Source organism: Aythya marila (genome assembly GCF_965140915.1).
Source record: "Aythya marila genome assembly, chromosome: 5".
Taxonomy (NCBI): domain Eukaryota; kingdom Metazoa; phylum Chordata; class Aves; order Anseriformes; family Anatidae; genus Aythya; species Aythya marila.
The window spans coordinates 20,190,535-20,215,330 of record NC_139046.1 but is presented as its reverse complement, the minus strand read 5'-3'; the positions used below and the strand labels follow the sequence as shown (position 1 = coordinate 20,215,330).

The 24,796-nt window shown below is 46.8% G+C and overlaps 1 protein-coding gene across 2 annotated transcripts in view; it reads right to left on the bottom strand.

Moving 5' to 3' along the window:
* Positions 1–24,796, bottom strand: part of LOC309878507 (L-lactate dehydrogenase A chain) — a 246,290-nt gene that overhangs the window by 3,881 nt on the left and 217,613 nt on the right. The window contains exons 1-3 of one of the 2 annotated variants that reach the window (XM_082761095.1): positions 2,750–3,049; positions 1,015–1,146; positions 142–259 (exon numbers count right to left, since the gene is read on the bottom strand). In XM_082761095.1, coding sequence (XP_082617221.1) covers positions 142–259; positions 1,015–1,140 — 244 coding nt within the window. In that variant the 5' untranslated portion in view covers positions 1,141–1,146; positions 2,750–3,049. Of the gene's footprint in view, positions 1–141; positions 260–1,014; positions 1,147–2,749; positions 3,050–24,796 lie in introns of those variants that run through there. The other variant, XM_082761094.1, reaches the window with a different exon arrangement.

Here is a 24,796-nt window from a genome sequence, read left to right as displayed (position 1 = left end):
TTTCTGTAGTAACAGAAATGAAATCAGCTCCCTTCCTTATAATTAGGATAGCAGGCTCAGTGCTAGACTTGGATGACCAAGTTTGAGACTTGATGTGCTTATCTCCATTTTCAAATAAGTACATTGGAGCCAACTACTTGCCTTTCCCAGAAGTAATCTTTGGTGTTCTAAGGAAGAGGCTGCCATGCTGGAGATCCAGCATCTCTCCTCTCAGCTTGTCCTCCACAACATCAACAAGGGCAAGTTCATCAGCCAAGTCCTGTGTGAGACCAGGATTGAAGAGTAAGTTTATTTCTGAACAGAGAACTCAATTTGAAAGGTGAAGTTACAATTCTTTTAGAAGCAGCAATCCATTTCAGCAATTCTGTTCACATTTCTCACTTTACTTGCTCCCAAGACAGGTATTTAAGTTAGTCTCCTGGGATATCCACTTTGAATTAGTTATATACTTTTCATATCCACATTCTGCATGGAATAGTTGCACGATTTAGCAGGACAATGATGAAGAATAACTTTGTAGTTGTTCATAGACTACCTATTTTAGAGTTAAACAATCCTAGTGTTATCATATAATTTTCCATTACTTCTGCATTGTGGAATACCTAGGACCACTTTTAGCAGCTCCCACTGCAAAGAAGTATTCCATCACTCCATCTTCTTTGCTTCAGACTAAGAATTAAGCTATTTTGTCTGTCTGTTTGGACAGTGTTTGGAGTGTTAAAGGGCTCCTACTTAAAAAGGGCATCTGGAATTTCAGAGCTGCATTTACCGCTGAATGAGTCAGAGCATGTTGTGTCAGATACTAAGGAAAACTTGGGTTTAGAATAACAAGCTATTGACAGGAAATTGCTGAAGTTAGCTTCTTCATTTCAAGCACCAAAATCAAGTAATGTACAACCAAAAGTTCATGATGTGCTACCTCAATTAGTCCAATAAGGCAGATTATTTTTTGTCCCTTTTCTTAGATCTCAAGTAGTCTAAACTGTGCTGCCTGATCCCCAGCTTGACACTTACCCTCATCAGGATGCTGATGGCACAAGCCATTCCGACTGCACCCACGCCAACCACACTGATCTTATTGTGGGCATGGCCATGCTCGTCCTTGTGGACATTGTGGATGAGCTGATCCTTGAGAGACATGGTACACTGCGGAAAGGAAAGCAACAGATTATCTCTCCAGTCCTTAGAGGTTTCACTGACACTGGGATATTTGTATTGGGCAGATACACTTTATTAACAGATGCTAAGAAAATTACTATAAATCACAACAAAATAATTAAAAACTGAATTAATCATGACAATCCACTGTTTAAGCTTACTATAGAGTTGAGCAGTATAGATTACATAGCTGGATAACTTTCCAGCAGCATTAGCAGAATGGTTTAAATGATCATCCATGTTACATTTCACCAAAGGAAGCCATTTTACTACTTCCCAGTACAGCATGGTCTGTCAGTCTGCATTCTGCTGCCCTGAAAAACTGGTACTCTGTGCCTCTAGCCTTTCCAGAGCTGCAGTTGTACAACAATTTGGCAAAGTCTTCTTGAAAGCATTATGATCCTTGAAGTATGTTTTATGGATTTGTTTCCAAGTGAAACAGTACAGTTCTGCATTGAAATACCTAGTTCCTTGTGTTCCTGAAACATGATACTCTGAGTGGCATTACCAACCCTCACAGCCTCACTTCTTTTTAAGCTACCAGCTGTACAGCAGCCTGGTTGTATGAGCTCTAACTAACCTGTGACAGCCACAGGTGTGCTGAAACACCCAGACAAGGAGGGAGTAACGTGCTTTCACCCCAAGATCCTTTGCTTCCCCAGGCAGTGCTATGCTGGCATCTGCCCAGCTTCTGCTTCACCCGAAGAGCCCAAGGCAGGGGCAGCCTCGCAGATGGATGCAAGCACAGACACAGCTCGATTCTCAAGCTAGCGCTGAACAGGCACCACCTCATGCAGTGCAGGAAAGGCCACGCAGCGAGGCAGAGATGGCATGGCAGGTAAGGACCAAGTGGGGTTGGGGTGGCAGGAACAGGAAGCCCGCAGCGTGCTCATTTAGGGAAGGCTGACTAAGAGCTGCAAGCAAAGACCGCCATAAGATGTCTCCTGAAGCGTGGGCCAGCACAGTGCGCGCAGCCTGCACGTGCCCAGCACTTGAAGCAGCACAACGTGCGGGGCTGGTGAGGAGTCCACACTCAAGCATTTCGGAGTTAATTAAGTGTTTTCAGCCTGGTATTTTCATGGAAATCTGCAGGTTAGGAGCCAAGCAGCAGCTGAGGGTACATTTCAGCTCCTTGTAGTTTAGCTCCTCGTAGCTTGGTGTTAAGGCCGTGGTTCAGCCGCAGCCTGGAGCCCTGCCTACCCCCCAGGCCCTTTCCCCCGGCTGAGGGGAAGCTCGGGGCGGGCGCTGCGGCAATCACGCCGCTTGCACAAGGCCCCCGGGCAGGGCAGGGCAGGGCGCGGTGCCTCGCCCATGCGGCGCCGGGCTGAGGGCCAGGGCGTGCCGGCAGCCCCACCACCGGGGGGGGCTCGGCCGAACAACCGGCACCGAACGGACCCTCGCCAGCCCCCCCCCCACCTCCATCTCCACCTCCCCGGGCGGCCCCTGCCTCCCACAACCTCCCCCGGCACCCCGCTGTGCCCCCTTCCCTCCCTCAGAAGGGAGCAGAGCCGCAGCCCCCAGCAGCGGCCGGGACCTCCCCGCGACCCCCCTCAGCCTTGTTTCGCCCCCCCGCCCGGCGCCGGGCACCTACCCCCCGGTCTCCTCAGCCGAGCGCAGCGGCGGTCGTGGCGGGGCGGGCCCGAAAGCAGGGCCTTAAGTAGGGGCCGGGCGGCTGACGTGAGGCGGGCGGGCCGCGGCGGCGGGGACGTGCCCGCAGACACGTCGGGGCGAAGGGGGGGCGGCAACGGGCGGCCCGCAACGGGCCCCGCCACCCTTCGGCCCCCAACGGCCGCCCCGCTGAGGGAAGGCTGAGGGAGCCGGCGGTGGCTGCGTGCACGGCACGGCAAAACCCTGCAGCCGGCACCGGGGCTTTGGGGTTTGGTGTCAGTCCTCCCTCAGGTTGATTCCCGCTGCCTCTCGGGGTTTATGGCCCCCTAATTGCACCGCCGTGCTCCCGGATGGAGCCTCTCGGCCGGCGGCTGGAAACCCGCTTCTCATTTCCATCTCTGTCTATTGCTGTTTGTTTTATTTGGCCCAGACATCCTCCTCTGCTGTTTACTTCCTCTTTCCCCATATTTGTCTATCAAATTCCCACTGTTTTTTTTCAAGTTACATAAGCTAAACCCTGGCAGTCTTGCGTGATAACAGCCGTGCTCCAGTCACTGGGACGTCCTTTCTGCAGGCCTCTTCCAGTTTTAATTGTTTTCTCTTGAGAGAGGATGCTGCAGCAGAGTATTTTAAACAGCCTTCTCAGTGGTGCCTCTGTCATGAACATTCACGTTTTCCTGTCGTTACTGGAAGTACCACAAGTGGACATGCACTTGTGTTTTTCAGTCACACCACAGTCAGCTCCCCGTCACCCGCTGGCTCCTTAGTACAGCCAGCTTCTTCCTCTCTTCACTCACTTCTTCCTAGGATACTAACAGAGAACAAAACCTGTGTTTTATTATTCTCTGCATGTCTGAACTTTGGATTTTATACTACAGTACAGGCTTGTCCCACAAAACTGTTTTTCCATAAACCCATGCTACCTTTTAACCCTTTGTTAATTGATTTTTTTGTCTGGAGTAAAAATTCCCTTCAGGAGTTTTCCTGGATGACTGCACAGACATCAAACACACAGTTCCAGACTGCTTCCAGCATGGCTCCTTACTGAAATGTTCGCTGTTCTCCTTGCCCGTGGTAACGCCTTCAAGTCAGTTAGCTTACTGAAAATCCTCACACCTGGATTTGTGGTTAACTGTGCTTCAGGATTCTGGGATCAAGACAGTCTGGTTCCTCCGGTTGGAGCACAGCAGGCTCTGTTCTGCTCTCCACGTGTCTGCCTTCATTTATTGTGTTGTAGCCATTTCTCCCTTCTACTCCTTCTCTTAGACATCCTCTCTTTAACCCATGGTCTAACACGTTCATCCTCAATGAAAATCAGGGAAGCAGTCATTTAGGCTTGTGGGAGTAACCAGGTTACCTTTATTGTCCTGTTCTTCTATTAGTGATACCTTTTTTTTTTCTTCCCCCCACTCCCCTCCACCCCCACCCCCCGAATTTTCTTGTGGCTGTGGTACCTTTCAGATATTTGTCTTATCTGTCTTTTGGGTTCTAGCTCTGTTTGTTTTTTTGGCAATAACAAGTATTTGTCAAATATTTGTGGCTTCTAGGATATACTTGAATTCCTTTATGAGGTGATTATCTTGCTATGTCAGAAGGCCTTTCTTTCTAATTCTTCCCTTTGTCTTCCTTTACCTATACCAGCTTTTCCAGTTCTGCTTTGCCTGGGATATCCTTTCTCTTCTAAAGTCACTTTACCTACTTGTTAGTTGATTTACAACTGAGAAGAATGTGTGTTACCATGGAGGTCCTGATCTCTCCACTGCTTCATCCCATTCCTAGCACATGCAAGCCTAAAACAAGGACGTCAGTCGTGCTAGACTGGTGCAGAGTATGTGGACATGGGTGCATCTTATCATGTGTGAGGCTTGTACTCATCTACCAAGCTCTGCTTTACAATTGAAGTGATTCACTGCTGTTGTTCAGGGCATGCTAATACCTTCTCGCTGACCATCCTAGTGGCAATTCCTTTCTGCCATGGTGATCTGATGGGAATGGTAGCCCAAAGCCTCATTGTTTCTTTGAGAGTCCATTGGCAAAATAAAAGGAACAAGAAGCACAGGTAAGAAAATAACTGAAAAAGTTTGAAACATTGCCTAAGGAGAGATTTGCATGAAATTGAAGTCAGAAAAATACAGTTTGGGTTCTGTACTGAACCACCCCAGGTTCTCATAAAAAACATCCCTTCTACCAAAGGAGGTTAGGTATAATGACCTGTCGGTTGCAAAAAACAGATGTGCTTTATTCCTTGCTGCTGAGTGATGCTTGTGAGATGTGTGGTATGGGCGGAGAGGGACCGTAATAGCTGTGGTATAGAAGGGAAAGTGCTGGTAGGTGCTGAGTAGGCCTAATGCTGCAGGAATGCAGAATGAAAGGAAACCATATGATGTAGTTCTGTCATTCTGTGTTACGCTGGGTTCGCTGAGCATCTCGTTCCATCAGCAGTCTCAAGAACGGATTAGGAAGTTTAATTCTGCACCCCAGGAATCTATCCCTGCAGGGGCTTTGTATGAATGAACTCTAAACTTCTTGTTCAGAGTTGGGGATCTGGACAACAGCATCTATGCTGAGTGCTAACCTTCGTCTGCTGGGATAGAAACTGAGCACTTGACAGGAAAAAAAGGTCAAGAAATGCTTTCTCTCTATAAAAAATTTTGTTTCTGAAGATTTTGAATATAAGAGGCTTCTAAGATGAGGCCAGTTGGGTAGACTAATGGGCATTTAAAAATGTATAACTAGTGTAGAGCAAGTGGTATTTTCCTACTGTCACGGCAAGACCAGCGATTCTAAGAGAATGTTAGCATTGTAAGATTGCTTTTATTCTGTGGCTCAGGCATATAAAATTGAACATGATTTTCAGGGTATAAGTTCCAGTAAATTCTTCACTTGCTTGTGTCCATGCTACTTATTACTGAGAACAGAACCAAGACCAAATGTCCATTATTTATAACAAAAGGTAACTTACAGCATCAGGTTCTCCTCAGCTGTCTGGTGCCTGTTTGGATACCAGAGGTCCTGCCTTCAGTAGAGTAAACCAATGCAAGCAAAGTAGGATGTTTCAAAACCATCCTGGTCCCAGCGTGTCCTCAATGATGGTGAGCAGATCAGAAGCCTTGTTTCATTAAAAATGAGTGACAGCTTTTAATGTGCTGGTGTTAATTCACCTGGGTTTCAAACAAGAAGGCTGTGAATGCCAAATTTTTCCCTTTATGTGTCATTTGTGATCTTAGTAGCAGCAGTAGATGCTCAGGAGGAGAGCAGTCATCTGTCATGATTGACATTGATTTTCTGCTCAGACAGCTTCTGACAGAGAAAGCTCATAACAACATAAACAGAATGGGGTGAGCAAATGAAGGGCATTGTTCTTGCACATGGAAGATGGAGGCCGGGTTTGTTTTGATTTCTTTTAAGTGACTGACTTTGTAGGGATGGGGCCAGCTTTCCTCACTTGTACACATAAGGAGTTCTACTCTTCCTGTCAGTTTTCTGCTGTTGCCTTCCATCGCAGTAGCAGAAGGTGGTGTAGATAGAAGGATGGCAATACTTGAAATGTGACAGGGTCTCTCCAGGGAAGCTTGGCCCTTCCTCAGTCTGATTGTCCTCTTTTCCGTGTTAGCTTTCACAGATTAAACAAGAAAAGTAAAGCAACAGAAGTTGCTGAATGTGGAAACGTTTCTCTTTTCTCTCTAGGAGTAACAGGCACAGCTTTTCCACTGACCTCAGGTGGCATTTGATCAGGCTTTGGATGATCAAATCCAAAGAAGAAACAGAAGGAAAAGATTAACATTAATCAATGTGTTTAAACTATGAGATATCAATTAAACCTTTATCACAAAGTCCAGAGACAGTTATACAAGGTGAGTTCAATGTGTGTCTCTTGCTTTTTTTCAGTTAAACACTTACAAAGTATTAGTACATTTCTCTCCATTTTGCTAATATGCAAGAGGTTTTACATGGTGGTGTTTCATTTCTACGTTTCTTGCCATTTGCTCAGGTCGTTGCTCCTGAACGATTAAGTCCAATCTGATGGTGCTGCTGGGGTGGATGAGGACACCAAACCACGACCTGCACATATTTGCTGTATGAGCAAAAGCCTAGCTAAGAGATTGGCAGTAACCCAATGCCACTGCTGGTGCTGACCAGCCCTGGAAAGGTCAGTGAAATCTCTCTGCTCTACCTGAGATTTTAACTTGCTCCTAAAAATCATCAGTGTTATTCTCAGCATGATCAGTCCTGATTTTACTCTGACAATGACTTTTATTTTATAAGATGTCAGTGTGTGCAGGAAAGACCTGGCACTGGACACAGCTGTGTCATGTACCAGTCTTGTCTCTCCCTTTGATTTAATCTGAGGCCTGAACAACTCCTTCCAATTGTATGGCTTCATTTGTCCTTTGTAAAATGGGCAGGGTCCTTATCTACCAATCTGGTGGTGGTACTGTAGGAATTAGTTTATTATGAAACACTTCAGCATTGTAAAGCAAAATAGAAATGATGGAGGTTCTTTCCCTAAGTCAGAGAAGGCTGGGCTACAAAACTGAGTAGTGTGAGATCAGAAGATTGTCATACTCTGCTGTATCTTCAACATCAGAAAAGCTCCCAGAGACAGAATTCTTGCAATTTTTAGATACTTCTCTGTGTAGGATACAGGAAGAGAATTCACACTCCCTAAAATCCTTATTTGTGTTCTACAAACTTCGGCAGTATAGCTACGTCAAACAATTTGAACTGATCCAAGGAAACTGAAAACTAAAAGATGAATTTCACCATGCCTTGCACTAACAGGTATCACTGCACATACGGCATTACATGTTACACATCGGGTGGTACAAGGACGTAGTTCTTCTGCTGCTTCTCTCCCTCTTTTTCTTTGCACCGTCATTGTGGCAAGTGGGCGGGGTGGGGTGGGGGCAGGGGGAAGCACTAGCTGATGCAATTCTTATTTCCGGGTATTTTTTACTTAGGTATTTCTACAACCTTTTTTTTTTTTTATTGGTGTTCACCAGGGTAATATATGCATGGAGACCTGTGTAAATAATTGTCACTTTCTGAAGATTCTTTAATTCCCAAGTGTCTTTTTGTTAGATGTAGCTAGAGGTAGCTGGACTAAGCTGAACATGTGACTGTCTTGCTCTCTGAAGGATTGGATTTACTCATGGAAGCATGAGTCACTGTGCAGGATTCTCCAAGCCAAACCCATTCCTTTTACATAACTGAATATTTACTCATTTACTTAGGAACTGCAGGAAACGGGATGCTCAGATAAATCGCATGGGCAGAGATAGATGGAAAGGTTGACAGGAACCACTATTCAGTCTTTGCCTAGCAAAGTTGCAAAGACATCTCAGCTGGTTCAGCACCTGCCTCCTACTGACTGTCCACAGGAGTGTTATCACCACTGCATCCCCACTGATGCTGTCTGCCTTCTAAACTGGCAGCAGCAGCAGAACTCTTCCTGTTATTTAAGTTGTTCTTGAGTGCCTGGCAGGTTGCAGTAAGTGGAGACTTTCTATAAATTACAGTAGGGAGCCAGTGGGATATGAGAAGAGGGCTGCAGACCGCTGCCGCTGCTGCTTGCCAGTTCAAGGGGGTAGGCAGGTTCAGCAGCAAAAGGTCAGAGGCATGTCTCTATACTCCATCTGGAGCAGAGACCTCCTTGCCCCTATTTTAATATTCATGTTCATTCTGCAGCTGTCAGTTTTGATTTTCCCAGGATCCCTTCTCAGCACACCACATGCCAGCAAGCTGGTTAGCTCAGTGTAAAGAGCAACAGAGTCCTGCAGAGGCAGGTTTTTTTCCTGATTCAGGCCGTTTGGGACACAGTACGTTTAATGACACAAAATTGTCTCCCCCACAGTGAAAAGCATAAGTAATTTGTAAATCCTCCCGTAAGGGAAGACAGCAAAGAAGAGGGTATCAGACACATCAAGGGATGTGGAAACAGATGTGGATGTTGTGTGTCTTAGCATGTTCCAAGGAATAAAAGGAAGATGTGTCACTCAGGACAGCAGAGTAAGTAATTGATCCATCCTGTCTCATCCAAGTGTTCTCTTTCTCAAAGATACTTTTCCAGCATTTCAGACCTTGCATATCTGATTGATCCTCAGTGTATTCAAAGTGATAGCAGATTATGTATTCTCTCCTGTGCCAAAATGACTGTGGCCAAGCTCTCGTTTCTACAAAGGTCAAGGAAGTCCTAGAGAATGAAAATTGTTCTATGTTTTCATGAAGGACACATTTGAGCATGGAAGATACCTGTCCTCAAAGCTTTCACTCTAAACATCAGTGCTATAAAGCACAACTTTTGCACCTCTTGTTGTTTCCTGGAGCTTGTAAAATATGGCTTAGTTCCTGTAATTCTTTGTGGGTCCCAGGGAATAAAACCCAGTTCTGTACCTGGAGTGGGAAGGCCAGAGATCAAGACAATCATGTTCTGTTTTTGCACATTCTCTAGAGTATATGGAAAATGTGTGCTCTTACAAATGACTGTATGTAATAAATGATTATCCATTCCCTGGGGAAAGCTGTGGGAGAAAGAATGTGAAACTTAAGTGGCAGTTCAGTACACTTATCAATAGCATGGAGACAGGCAACCAGTTGCTTTCATTTCAGTCCCCACATTTGGGCCACACCTGAGGCTCTTTAAAAGAGCTGCAACTGGCCTGGCTCAGCCCAGGGCTGGTAACAGCCTTAAGGGCCTTTAGCTTGTGTTACGGAGCTGAACTCTTCTGCTGCCCTCAGAAGGGAGGAATAACTTCACTGTCTCTGCATGAGGTACTCTTACATTTTTTTTATTTTTTTTTCCGTGGTGGTGGTAGCTCTGTGGATGAATGCAAAGCCAGGGGGTGCAGAATGTGAGAGGCAGGTACTGTCTTGAGAGGTTATTACGCAGAGGTCTGAAATACCATCTATATCGTATGTACTACCAGGAGAACATGCTGCTGGAATGGAAATAGAGCTACCCCCAGGAAAAGCTGGTGCCTTGTCTTTTGGGAAGTTCTGCTCCCTGGGCTTTTTAATTTTGCTTTAATGTATTTTCTAGGCAGAAAGTTGCTAAAGAAAGAGATACTTTTTTTCTAAAGACCAAGTTCTCCCAGCTCATGCTACCTGTTAGGGATTTATGTCATCATCTGGATATGTGGTAGCTTTGTTTTAGTTGGCTGCCGTGGGTGTTCAGGGGTCTGTGCTTTCCACAGGGGCTCAGGGTTGTAGCTGGAGACATCATCCTATCCACAGCAAAGGTAGGTGTGTGTGTTGAGGTTAGATGTAAGTTCAAGGCAGGAAGAGGGTGATTTCTAATGATTTTTTAAAAAGCTATTTTCTTCCTTCCTTTTTTTTTTTTTTTTTTATTTTGAATCCCATGTTTCCTAATTGAAACATGATACACTGCACCATGACTCAGTGCTGAAGGTCTAAAAAGAGGCAGTGTTTCTGAAGGAAAATAAGACTAGAGAGACATGCAGCCTGCGTGGCTAACCAGCAGTAATCTCAAGCGGTAATCTGCTTCATTATGCAACCATAGAGAAATTATTAATGTACTCGGAGCAGGTACCAGACTGAACATCTCTGTTGGCAGCACAGCTTCACAGTGCAGGCGTTGTACAGACACACAGTAGCTCTCCTCTGCAAAGAGCTCACAAATTGTAGAGTCAGAGCAAAGCAAGGAAGTGAAAGTGGAGCCACAGAAAGGCAGACTGATTACCAAATACAATACTTGCGTTAGGGCACTGTGTTTTTCCAAGAAATGTCACACAAGCGCAGACCCATATTTCTATCAATTCAGCTTTCTTATTTACATTCAAATTTTAAATAGAAAATGAAATCTTGCTTGCCTGCAGACAGCCAGTGAATCATTTTCACAGTGCTACGCTAAGCCTGCAGTTGCTTGTTTGTGGTCCCTTTATTCCTGTGTTTAGATGAAGCTTCACCAATATTTAGCAAATTCTTGTAGGGCACAGCCTTGCTGTTTTGCAAACTATGGTGGATCTTGCTTAATGTTACAAAAGGGAACAAGAGCTTGACTTTGGGCTGCTGTAGGGGCAGCCTTGATTCTTGCAGAATCTGTTGTTCCTTGACCCTGAATGTAAGAGGAACAGCATGCCTGTGTCCTGGGTGGCAAATGCAAGGTACAGTATTTCTCACTGGCACACCAGCCTCGTGTTGATTTTCTCACAACTGTCCAGATTCAGTTGTATTCCTAGACCCTGTGTAGTTACGGCCTTAAGAGGCAGTGTCTGAGCGCAGTTTCCCTTTTTAAAAGGTACCAGTGTGACAAAAAAAGTGAGGTGGTAGGAGATAATGTCACTGATTCTGTGCACGTGTGCACTAGAGCCAGATTTCTTGATGCTGGGTCCTCTGATCACTTTGCTGCTGGTACATTTTTCCACCTCCTTTTTTGCTAATCGTACATCATTCCTGTTTTGTGCGTACTATGGTCTATGTATGATTCACTATCTGTTTGTGGGAGGTCTTTGAGATTTAATGCTGGGATGTTGGGAGGGAAAAGATACCGGCATGTTTCATCTCTTGCTCACTGTGAGGATGAACAATTTTTGGAGTGGTGACAGGGATGTGCAGTCCCCTTGGTACACGTCAGTTCCTCACCATATGGCAAACCTTTGGACTGGCCCCTGAGGCAGTGGGGTTCACCCAATTCTTCACTCTCATTCTCTGGACTGAAGCGTTTGCGGACAGGGCAGTGCCAGATTGGTAGTGAAATGTCAGCAGTAGGGTTTGGGAGACACGGACGGAGCTGAGCCCAGGCCTCTGACCTCTGGGACGTGGTGTGGTGTATTTACGTGTGCAGGCAGGAGTGAGCTCTGCTGCTTCCGTGTGGAATATCACTGTCTGTGTGTTTGGCTGCCACCAGCCCGGGGTTCTGTCATTTTTAATCTTCCCAATTGTTTGTGCCCCCAATGCATGTTGAATATACAGTATGATCTGTATGTTTTCACAAATGACTAACAATCTGTCTCATGGCCCCTTTAAAAATATGCTCCCTTGCAACTAGAACACCTGGGCATTTTGGAGTCAATAGGGTGTTATGTTAAAGAGACACAATTAAAATCTTTTTTTTTTTTTTTTTTTTTTTTTTTAAATGAGGGGCAAAAACAACTGAAAACCCTTGTGAACATTTTGTGTCTTGCATGAACTGACGGCACTTAATTCAGTGCATGACCTCTGTAAGAGCTCTTAGGCATATAAGAGTAGCCAAAAATAGCTCTGTGGAAGGTCGGAGAAGACATCCCTTCTGCATACGGGAAAGCTTTGCGTTTCTGACCTCAATCATCTGTTTATATGGTAAGCAAGCAGGAGAGGCTGAGTATGAAAATGGTAGGCAGTCAGAGCCTGTGTGACTTGTTCTTTATTCATATGAACATGTATGAACTGCTGTCTGCCTTGGAGATTTTCCCACATGTGAAGCAGAGGAAGCCTGTCTTAACTTCCAGCCCACACTTCAAGGTGAGCCTAGCCAAATAAAAGCTCGATTCAAGCTGTCGATAGATGAACAGCAGCAAGAGGGACCCTTATGTTTTAAAATGGAGCCATAGGCGCGCATCCAAGTGATTTTAAGCTTCTGACTGACCCTGGAGCAGGGAAGAAATTTCAGCTTGTCAGACCGAATGTTCTCTTTCTTTTGATGTCTACATGCTGAGACAGAGTTTACGAGAAGCTTTTATAGCAAATTCCAAAGTCACTGCAGAGCACTTTAATTATTGAACAGGCAAGAGCTAATGCAGGAGGGAAGGGCTCTGTATGTCTGTGGGTATTAATCTCCCTTCCTCCCACCCCCTCCTGCCCAAATCCTCTCGGTTAATCAGGTTATGTTTGCCCTATTTCTCTCTGGGAGCGCGCAGAATGCAGCATCGATAGAAATGGAGGAAAGGAAGGAAGAGGAGGGCAAGCTGAAAGCAAGAGTGGGTTGATGATGCTCCAGAAAGGAAAGCTTCCCTTTGGCAGTGTTCCCAAGATCGCAGCAGGACGCCTGCAGGCTGTGGGCTGTTGCTGTGACCTGTCACTCACTGACACGCTCGATCTTGCCTCCCAGGCCGTATGCCAAAGAACATTGAAGGGGGCTTGCCTGTCAGCACTCAATCCAGAGGCGTTGGTGGTCTCTGCAGCCGGCAGCCCCCCTCCCCAGACTCTCAGCAGCTTGTTCCAGCTGAGAACCCATGTGAGGGAGGGACTGATGTCAGGCAGAGTGTTCTTCCAGGGTCACTTGCCTGAAATGTGGTGGTTAATGTGAGGATAGAGAGGCACACACAGACAAACTGTGCACCGAATGCCTCTGCGCACTGATAGAGCCTTTAATTCTTGCTGCACTCATCCTCTTGAACGCATGGCTGCAAGCCACAGAAAAACAGCACAGATAGACCTGCCAGAGTAAAACGTAGCGATGAGAAACAGGGAGCCAGCACGCACACAGCCAGCATCACTCGCCTGCTGTGCTTTTGTGCCAGGTTGTGCTGGTGAGCCCAAGCGTCCTCTAATAAGATGGAATTCATCTCTGAGTGCTGAGATCTGGAGGGCTCTTGGAACAGGCGCATGCTTTGGAAGTGCTCTTGTCTCCAGTTGTAATGGACAGCACCAGACTGGGAGATTGAGGACCAAAGCTCTTCTGTGACCAGTGTTTAGTTCCAAAACTTGCAGCTGAAACCCTTCCCTAAATGTGTTCTTGAGGTCTGGGTCTGGGCAGGCTTAACCAAATACGTGATGTCTTATGGGAGATGTAGGCGCAGTGACTCAGGTGGTTCTGGGAGACTGACAGACACTTTAGCAGGATGTAGACCTGCAGGTCTGCATCTGCAGTCTGTGTTTGGAGGTTGAATTTATCAAAAAGCTAAAAATAAAACTTTTCTAGACCACACTGTGAAGCTTCAGGGAGTTTATGCATAACGCTACTTCTCTAATGCTCAGGTTCTGGCTGAGGATCAATTGATGTCAGCCTGTGCTGGTGTTTCAGTTCTGGCAGGAAGTGCTAAGCCACACAAGCACTGTGTAATGCAGTCTTGGGTGCTGCTTTCTTTGCTCAGACCTCATGGTGCATTGTTCCGCTGCGACACGGGTATTAATTAGAAGAGATCTTTAGCACCCCTTTTTGCCAACAGCATGAATCAGGAACATTTTTGTAGCTCAAAGCCAGGTGAATGCTAAAACATCCTTCTGAAAACATAAATGCTGGCAAATGCAGACTTGAGCTAGTAAATCCTGGAGCCATGGCATGATTTTACATGTTTCCCAGTGCACAGCAGAGCTAACTGGATGGCCACAAACTCCTCTTCCCACAGGAATGAAGACAGACAGGAAATGAACCACCAGAAACTGTTTCTTGGCAGGGGAGAGCTGGGGAGAAAGCAAGGTGAAGCAAGCCCTGTGCTGCGGTAGAAGCAGGCCTTGCAGGTGCTTACAAGCCACGTGGGGATCTCGGGGCCATGTTCCCACTGCGCAGTGCTCGTTGACCAGCGTGCCTTGTGGTGTATGTCCAGGACCTGTCGGTGCCCAAATATAGGGCGCTGCCACAGCCCAGTTGCTCATCTGCTGGTGCTGTGTCTTACAGAGACTTGCTTGGATCTCCTCTGTGCAGTCCCTCTTTGCAATAGCAGGGAGCAGGAAGGCTGAGCTGATCTGCAGAGCTGCTCTTGTGTCGAACTGCGGCAGGTGGGAGGGGATGCTCACGGCATCCCTGCGCGTGAGGAAGTGAGGGAGAGAACTGAGCTGAGCTGTGTGAGGGAGGGCTTTGGTTCAAGTCCATGCCAGGTAGGAGCCTGCCTTGCCAGCCTGCGCGTGGGAATGCTGCCGGGAGCAGATGGCAGGCAGCCTCGCTGCTGCAGGGTTAGGCTGCTCACAGGGAGCTGCCAGGCCTGTGCAGGAAGGAGGGCATCATGCTCTTCAGAGGAGAACGGGGAGTGATGCGGCAGCCTGGAGGCTCCCCCAAACACAGCGGAGTCTGACTTGGACCACGTTGCTACTCAGCCTTCAGAGATGTACCTTGTTTTTCCTCCGTGGGTTGCCCAAAAGAGCAGAACTCCTAAATTGCTTGCAGATTAACAGGAGGCTTTTTTTTTTTTTACATCTCTCTGATACCACAGGGTACAGTGCTGTCAGTCACACAAGTACATACATAAAACTCGTCTTCTCCCCAGCCCCCAGACTAGACTTGGGCTCCCAGAATTACATGACTGGCTTAAAAAACCTGAATTTACCATCTGGTGTAGTCCTAGTTGTCTTTCTGTCTTCCAAAAGCTTAATTCTAAGCCAGGAGCTATTTTATATTTTTTAATGAGAACTGTTTTGGTTTGTAACCAAGTTCCAGGACTCCAGAAGGTGGAGTTTTAAGGAGAACCCTGGGAGGGGGGTTCAGCTCCAGTAGCACTGAAAGGAAGCTGAGAGGCAAAAGCCTTAGTGGAGAAGGTGGGCCAGGAAGCACTGAAAAGGTAACTCTGTTTGACTTGAGCTGTAGCTGGTGGAAATGGCTGTGTGTTCCAAGGAACTGCATGTTACAAATGCATGGCTTATGGCATGCACAGCAATCAAATCATGAGGTAATGACTAGACCAGTGGGAGAGGCAAGCAGGCAGTACAGGTTGTTAAATCATTAAAAAAATAAAACCACGTGAAAAATCAACACTGCATTTTCAAGTTCAGAACTTGGCTCCCAAGATCTGCTTTTACATGAGGAAGAAAAAGTTGAAGGGTGAAGAATCTTGAAAATATCTGCCTCAGTTTTAATTGCTAATAATGATTTTGACGGGGCAGTGGCTATAGTGCCTCCAGACAACGATACACTTGACCATTTAAGACATTGGGTATCTAATTCAATGGAAGTCTGACTGTGCAGAAAGTACTGCTACAAAATGCCCATTCAAGTCAGGACGATGAAAGAAAATCTTTAGAAATGCTGATATGACAGCATGAATGAAAGATTGAATTTGGCACACGGTGTTCTGCCAGGGATCCATGGAGCTGGAGCTCATTGACTAATGTCAGTCAGATAATTCTGATCTAAAATCTTTCATTCTTTCCCATATTGTTATGCTGAACATATGACATGGAATTTAAGGAAAGAAGAATAAAATGTTAAGATTTTAAAATGTAGCTTTTATAGCATAGTAATGCCTATTCTCATATCTATTTTGAGGTATCCAATGGAGTTAAGGTTCTTGGAGCTTGGATGCTTCTTGGACAGCCAGTGTTTCCCCTAACCATAGTCTTTTATTGCATGGTGTTTCCCTGAAGCTTTTTGTCCACAAATAAGCTGGAAGCTTTCCACAAATTCTGGAAACCTCAAGCAGAGCAGCAAGCTGTTTGTTTCATATGGAATCTTGAATGTGAATGGGGGTGTGTGATAAAGTTGGTAAGTACCTAATATTGGCTGATTCATTAAACAGCTCAGTGCATTTCTAGTACTTAGGATGCAAGCAACTTGCTTTTGATAAAGCAGCTTTGAGAAATTCTTCGTGTCATATAGAGATGAATTGCTTTTCATCTGATTTCTTTCTTTTTGAAGATATAGGACCTTCTAGTTTTGGTGAAACAAGCATTATCACTGCTATCTCCATTGACAAAGAAATGTGAAAATTTCCGTGGAGTATGGATGGTCCTGCCCAGGGCACCTGAAAATGCTTGTAATCTCTGCCCTGTAACTGGACTAAAGATGTCATTAAAGGCCTGCTAGATAAACAGTTGCGCAAGGCCTTTAATAGGAAAATTAGTTTGAACTTTGTGCTGACGCCATTTCCTGCTATTATTACATGCAAATAAATGAAGTGGGGGGAAAGAAAAACATGCCGAAATGTAAGATCAGCCATTGGACTCTGTACTGGTTGATGGAGTGGCCACAAACACAAAATATTTCCAAGTTAAGGATTTGTTTTCTGGGAGATGCTCAAACAGGTTATCTTCCATACAGCTCTTTCTCTAAGGCTCCTTCTGTAGTCAACCAAGAGAAGTTGTTGCATGCAACTTCAGCTCCTTTGGAAGAGCCAAACTTGGTCTCTCTTCTTCTCCTTAGGCAGATTTTCAACTGCTGTGGTTTTGGAGATTCCCCTGTGCACGTGTGCATCCTTGCAATGCAACTGGAAGATAAGTTGCTTTTTCCTGAGACTTGACACATCTCTCGCAATTAACCTGAGGACCTTAGGGGGTCACAGACATAAAAGCATGGCTTCAGAGGAGTCATTTTCCATAAGGCTGAGGAGGAGCCCTTTTTTGAGCTGAAGTTGGCTTTTGTCAATATCCCTCCTGCTTTTCATCTTATCCACTATCTGCTATTGGGTAGTCTTAAGTGTGGTGCTGGAAGTCAGCAGTGATTTAAAAACAAAAACAAACAAGCAAAACAACCTCTGTCAGTGACCCAGATCCAGTGAAGTTTTCCGTTATTTAGATCACATCTTGCAGATAATGCAGAAAACTTGTGTTTGGGAGAAGGCTCTCAATTTTAGGTTGAATTAGGTAATCATCTCTTTTAAAAGTAGGACTTTTTTTTTTTTTTTAAGGTAAAGACAGCCAAAGGGCTCCCTTTGACCACTGATACTGCTCTTTTGATTGTATGAATATGCTTAACGGTTGATGGTGAACTTTAGAAGTGACACGTTTAAAATGTTGACCCAGTTCTTTTTGTTTTTCCTCGTGCTGTTCTTTGGCAGGTGCAGACTCCAAAAGAGCCAAGCAGGCTGGGTGTGCAGCCTGCGAGGTCTGGGCCCTGTGCTGCCCAGTTAGACCTCGGCTCTTGCCAAGTGAGGTCAGTAGGAGGGATGACCCCAGGGTTGAATTTGTAAAGAACCAGCAAGTGTTTTAATCCTGCAGAGTCCTGAGGGAGGTGGATGCCCCAGAACTTGGTAACAAGCTGTACCAGGCAGGTGGGGGGCTGCACACAGGCCTGTGGCTCCAGCTCGCACACCTTATGCACAGTCCTTTAGAAGGAAGAGAGCTGCCATCACACTAATGAGCTGAAAATGAGAGTAATGTGAAGTATTTGCCCAGTTTATTCATGCGAAAGAGTGAGTTAGCACAGATACACTGATGCCTCCTGGTGCTGCCGCAGGAACAAATCCCGGCAGGAGCTTGTCCTGTTGCTGCTGGGAGGCCCAAGCAGAAGTGGGGCTGAGCAGTGAGGCCTGGCAGCTGGGGGCCTGGCCTTTGTGCTGAGCTGATCTTTTAGAGAAACGAGGCTCTGTCCGCTCTGGCAGCAGTGCCTGGCACTGGAAGGTCCGCAGGGCTGGGACCAGCTGTGTCTGAGCTAGGGACGTTTCCTCTGGGTAGGAAACAGGCAGCTACTGAGCAAATGGTGCTAAGGAACTGGCATCCGCTCTGCGTGAGTGCTGGAAACTTTGCTTCTGCCTAACTCTAGTCTGCACCTGTGGACCAACACTCACTAGTGACTGGAGTTCACCTCTTGTTTAGTTTCAGACTGGGGGTATCTGTTCACGTGCTCTGAGGCTGTCATCTGAATAAAAACACGGTAACCAAGAACATCGGGGAGATGTGCTTCAAGGTTGTTCCTGATGGGAGTCCAATGCTAATGAAGATTCATCCAGGACCCAGGAGCTCACAGCTGTGCTGTGTAACACAGCGATGTGTGCTTTAGAGGTGTCTAATTATAGCACCAGAGTCTGATTTCAAACAGATCAATACTTACTATTTAAAAGGGAGGTATGTCTGGGGGAAAGCAATAATGAAATAATGTGCCTTCAGCTTAGGCAGTAACACAAGTGCTACAGAAGCAGAGCTGCCTTTCCAGGCTGTGCTTTGCTGTGGCAGTGTTTCTTGCCCGCCCTGATCACTGAGCAGTTGCAGGAGGTGGAGCACGTTTCTCTGATGGGAAGAGACGGCTTCCCATTCTCAGCCAGGTTTGGAGGGGAGAGACCTTCCTGCAGGGACAGAGCACAAAACGTCAATGTTTGAATGCTGAGTTTCAGGTCGTGGCAGTGCTGTGTCCTGTGGAGTTAAATAGGAGTCTGACTAGGACAGAAACAAAACTGAGTGCTGCTTCTGATTATTTTTGTGAATTTTCTCCTCAATTCTGTGAGGTTTTTCTGTGGTAGAAAAAGCATGGTATGGTCCTGCTTAGGGATGTGAAGCACGATGCTCCTCCTGTCCTGTGAGCTGCAGTGTAAGCACAAGTGAATCAAGTTCTTAGGAAATCAGCCAGGGAAAGGTAATGAGCAGCTTAACAATCCAGCACTTCTAGTGGAAGATTTCCTGGTCATCGTAGGGTTTACTGCTATTGACTGTCACATCTGATGCGTGTGTGTCTGGGCAAAGGTTTCGTAGAGCAACAGGACAAGGTGGAGCCCTTGTGTCTGCTAGCAGGGACCTGGTTCTGGCTGCCTGCTGCCAGCTGCAGCCTGTGTCTTGAGCAGAGCACCAAGCCTCCCCTGCTAGAGCCAAATCCAAACCAGTGTAAGGCTGCAAAAGGGGCTGGTAATGCTGCAGTGTCTCGCTGTCCACGTGTGCTGCAGATCCCCCAGAAGCAGGGGCTGCGTACACCAGTGCCTGTGCTGCAGAGCTCCTGCTGCACCCCGCGGTGCCTGGGGAGATGCAGGCAGGGGACATCTGCTAGGTCAGCATCACTCCCCCCTTCCTGCTTGCGTGCCCGCCTCCCTAGGGTTATACCGCTTCTGAATGTAGGCCAGTGCTTCATAAGCCTCTGTCATTCTTTGCTTGGGTACAGCAAACAGCTGCAGGGCAGAGAGGGGCCTTATTTTGCACTCAGATGGCGTGCTGCGGTAGTTTGCTGGGAGGTAGCTGTGCTCAGTCAGAGGGGTGTCTCTGGCTGCTCTCCAAGCACAGTCAAACACAGATACTGAGGCTAAAGAGACCAAGCTGTGTCTCTGGGTCTCCTTTCCTTCAATTTCAGGCAGCAGAGAAGCTAGCTGCCTCTTCTGCACCTTCTCACAGGCTTTGCACATCAAGAGAAAGAGCCCAAGATACAGAGTCTGGGCACTGGCAGCGCTTTGTTCCAGCTCCCAGTGTGTACTGTGCAGGGCTGCAAGGGAAAGTGGCCCTGGGAACCAGGCTGCTCACATTTAGCAGGGGCAGACAAGTCCCGTGCTGTCTTTGCTTTGGGATCATCTTCCTTTGTAGAGCTAAATGGGGTTTGTTTACCTTGTGTGATGTTAGGTCTAGAAATCCTTCCTAATACGTTTGAATGACATGAAATGCTTTGTGGGGGGAGGATGCTGAAGAGGAGGGTTGTGTCTGAAGGGATTTCCTGGTGAAAATGGGTCTCAAATCCCTGGATAGAGATCCCTATTACTTCAGCTGAGTAGTTATTTCCCTAATAACCTAAGAATGGTTATTGTAAAATCTAGCAGTCGCTCCTGTGTTCGTCTTTGGACTGCTGCATGTGTTTGCCTTTGGTAAGATTAAGATAAGTGGAGCTGTGCCCAAGGGAGTGGCAAGCCAGGAAGAAAGGCTGTTCCATTTCTGCAGCACCCAGGATCACCTGTCTGAGGTCCCTAAAGAAGCACTGTCCTGTCTGCTGTGAAACAGCACTAGCTAGCTTGAGAGACTGAGAATTTGGCACAGAGCAAGTGGCATTTTAGTAAACAGGCTTAAACTAGAGGGTTGGAAAGGAGAATGTCTGATCTCTGTGTTTTCCATAGCTCCCAGTTTGCTTTTAATCAAAGCAGATTCTAAATTCTGTCAGGACTCCTGCATTTGGAGTCTGAGCTCTTTCTTTCCTGCCCCTTTTTTGAGGGACTGCCGTCTTACCCCATAACTGCCCCCTTGCTGTCCATATCTGTGCCATGCTCAGTGCTGTGCTCAGCCTGTGCGAGCTATAGATAGAGGAGGTGCTAGCGACACAGGCAAGGCTTAGGAGTCTGAGCGAGCTCATTCCCTATGGGTGCTCTTTGTCAGGCACCCTTCAGTTTAGTAACTCCAGTGCAGGGCAGAAGAAAGCGTTCAGCACAGGGTGACACCGTGTCACCATACGGGGCGTGCTGGGGGCACCTGGGTGCCACGCTGCTGTAAAGTGTTCTTTATACTGGGATGCTTTGTGTGGCCTGTTTGTGCAAAACAGGGTGCTTGGTACTTTCCGGCTGGGCTATCTGGTTCAGCCCGTGCAATCTTTGCCCCCACTGAGTGCACACCCAGAGAAAACAACCAGGCTGATGCCTGCGTCCTTCCTGGTCCCCTGCTGCTCCGTTTGGGGATCAGCTCGGGGCAGTGAGGGGTGGGGAGCACGGTGCCAGCGCAGGCAGCAGGCAGGGCCCACGGCTCGGCCATGCCTGGGCTCAGGGCTTGTCAGTTGGGAAGCAGGTGACTTTACAGCTCGGCGCTTATTTCCCGAACTTCTTATCTGCAGAAGTGGGGCAAAGGTAGAAACGGGGGGAGCGCTCACCGGGAAGTGGGTGCTGCGGGGCTGTTGCATCAGAGTTGTCAGTTCTGATCACAGGACAGGTCACATGTCCGACCAAGTCGTTATCAACACCCTCTTATCTGGGTCTGCCCGTCAGCTGGGGATGGGGAAGGCGGCAGGTTAGGTCAGGGAGGTGAGCATGCTGCTGTGATGCACCTGGCTGTCGGGCTGTCGATCCCACCTGAGGCCACTGCTCCTTGAGCAGTACCTGGGAAGGGGCAGCTCCTGCCCCTACCCCCCTGCTGATGTGTGGCCGCTTCCTGGAGTAAAAGAAGCTGTTTGAGTCTTGTCTGTTTAGCAGAAGCACAAGCTTGGTATGCTCAGATCCCTTCCCTTTTTCTCTGAAACATGCAGTCCTGTTGAGCTGATGAGGACTGGTCGTTGTAGGGCAGAAAAGACAGGGTATGAGCGCTGCTGAGGGCAGACACTTTCCCTTATGGTTTTGGGGCTGAAATGCACACCTGTGGGCGCATGGAGGCTGTGTTGGTGGCTGAATCCCAGACTGCCAGGGATCGCAGGGGGTATCCACTGGGATTTCCAAGCTATAAGGTGCTTGGGCATGAGTGAATATTTGGGCACAATGTCGAGGTGTGGAGAAGGCATGGCTGTGGCAAAGGGATGGGGCCGTTGTGTGTGATGGCTCAAAGGGCCAGAGCTCACTCCAGGAAGGCAGCGCGTGGCAGTGAGGTGATGGCTGCGGTGCTCTGAGGACACTGCAGGGTGCAGGAACTTGGTAACTGCAAGCAGGTGACATGTCTTGAATGGGGCTCTGCAGATGTGGGCACTCTAGAGGACAAAACTGGGTTCAGGATCAGTTTTTTTGTTTTTTTTTTTTTTTGGCAGGGGACTGCCTTTGAAAGCTCCAGATTTAATTTGGGGTTTGTGAGGGCTGTGGGTGAGAAAGTAACAAAACAGCCTTGTTAAAGGGGACCTTAGCAGGCAGGGAGGACAGGGCCTGCTCAACTCCAGGCCAGTATTTCCCTTGAGCATACGCTGACAGCTGAACTAGTGGAGCAGTCAGGCTTTACCAGAATGAAGGATGTGGGGTCTTTGGTTGACAGAGGGGTTTGGAGAGGACGAAGATGGTTATTGTGTGGGAAAGGCAGCAGCTGAGGGCATGTGGGCTGGGAAAATGCCAACAAAGAGCCCCAGCTGTGTTCAAGTCATCTTTTGCATCACTGCCCTAACTGCTGTGGCATTCGGCAGCCCAGCAGTGACCTTAAACTTGCCCTGAGGGCAGAACAGGGCTGAACTGGCCCCGTCTCTTGTAGGGCATGGGGATGTGAACGTGCTGGCCCCTGTGCTCAATGAGCTGTGGCTGCCTGCAGGGTGCCCATGGCCCCGGGCTGCAGGCAGGGAGGTGCCCAGGCTCTGCTAGTGCTGGGCTCAGCTCTGTTAGCCTGAGCTGCTGCCAGCACCTACCTTGCTTCTCACCTCTTCCACTGCACACAGGAGCCCAGAAGAGCCCTGGTGTGGTGTTTTCTATTTAGGAGGTTAGCGAGGAGCGTGGTGAATTCCCTTGCTTGCAGCATTTCAGACAAGCACTTGGATATCTTGTGGGGGATAATGTGTTTGAAAGCAGTTGAGGGGAAGCGCAGTGTCTTGAAAAAGATGGAGGAGATTGGATTAGGTGACTTCATGGTTCCCCAGGCTTCTATAACTCTACCACAGCAGCGCATCTGCCATTAGTTATTGTGGTTTTTGGAGGAGCACCTCCATAGATGACCAGTGATGTCTCATTGCCTTTAGGAACGGAACTTCTGTGTTTTGTTTAGACGGTGCAGCTCTTGCTGGGGGGTAAGAGAGAGCCTGAGAACAAGTAAAGAATTTTGCATCTCATGCTCTGAAACTGTTGCAATACAAAGGCTCCAAATCCACTTAGGGTGCTGCCTGCAGGTAGCAGCGATGTTGAGTAAGTTTTTCCCTTGAGAGAGAGACAGGATGGATAATGAATTTTACACTTTCTGGCTGTTGCCTCCCCTGGTTACACAGTGACTTTCTGGATAAAGCAAGTGTTTGATAGGAGCTTTGGCAAAGGTAAGCTTTGTAGCCAGCACAACTTCTAACCTGAAGTGTTGTTAAGGATGTAGTTAGTGTAAATACAGGAAAATCCTTGCAGCTGTAAAAACACCTTAAACAAGGGGATGGGGAGTAAATCACATCATGCTTTGTCACACTGCAAAGTTGAAGATCACAGTCTTAAGAACTACAAGCATGCAGGTAACTGCTTGTAGGAATGGCCCCACTGGAACAATGCAGCTTCCCCTCCTGGCCTGTGCTGGAGCTCCAGTTGTGAGAAATGGCCCAGCCTTTTTTGTGGTTTATCTAAGAATTTTCATCTGCTGAAATTCCCAGGCTGCAAATAAGCTGAGCCAGACTTGTGTTAATATCTGCTTGAAGATAGCCTGTCTCCATTACTAGCAAAGCTTGGATTTGAATGGCTGACAAAGCAGCCTGTGCAGTTCTCCTGGAACAGCAGCTGCTCTATCAGTGTATGGAACAAGCTAAGTATTAATCCATGGAGACTTAAACTGGCTTTCATATGAGCAGGAACAGGGGCACAGTAGTACCAGTGATGCTGTGAACTCCCCACATAGCAGAAAAAGTTTTCAACCCCTAAAAATGAAAGAATTTAACAGTAACTGTATTGTAACCCTGCGTGAGGGGCCAGCTAAGCTAGCACTAAATACCGCCTTCTTTTATTTTAGACCTGTACAGACTGGTTGGGATTTGATTGAATGTCAGAAAATACACAGCCTAAGCACTAGAGAAAAGACTTTAGAATTCAGTAGGGTTTATTCTACAAATCTTAGATCAATGCCAATGATACAAGTTTTATGAATTCTCATTAAAAATACAAGTCAGTATAAAGATTCCAATAGTAATATAATGCATGATGATTCCGTTTCAAAACTTAAGGAATGAATCTGGGTTTTGGACCATGCTACAGAAAGGGGGAATAAAACGTAGGAGAAAATATTTAGTTGACCTCCCTTACTGTAGGAGGGGCCTGTGCCTTATTGCCACAATACCTGAAAAAGCAATATGAAGTGCATAGCAGCCTTGCCTGTACAGTCTCTAGGCAAAACTATTGAATTTAGCATCCTCCTCCTTCTCTTCCCCCTAGTTCTAGTAATTAAGTAATTGATAGCCTGATATCGCACCAATAACTTAAAGCTATAGCAATACCACCCCCCACAATGATTGCAAACAGTCCTTTGAACTGTGAAATCTTGCAATGCACTGAAGCTTTTTATCCTCTGCTAAGCACTTTGTCCAGTGTTCCAGGAATCCTAAATACTGAATCAAATTGAAGATTTAGTTCCGTATTCCAAATTCTGATTTATGACTTTTGAAAGGAAATGATTATTGCAAAGCCTCAGTGCGGTCTAATACTCATGTGTTGTTTATAGCTTCAGGCACAGAATATCAATCAGATTTTCTTGAAGCTAGGCCTCTGATGTGATGAAAGCCATTATAGCTTTCTCTAAATAGTTGAAACTTGGCCACAGAATTACTAGAGTGAATGCTTTGGAGTGGGGCAGAGCGAAACTGCACTTGCTTTCTGGGAGCTGTCTGCACTTAAGAGTATTAGACTTAGTAAAGTCATACCCTATGCCTAGATTTTAGAGAAACTGTTTATCACAAGAGGCAACTTTTGACAAGATG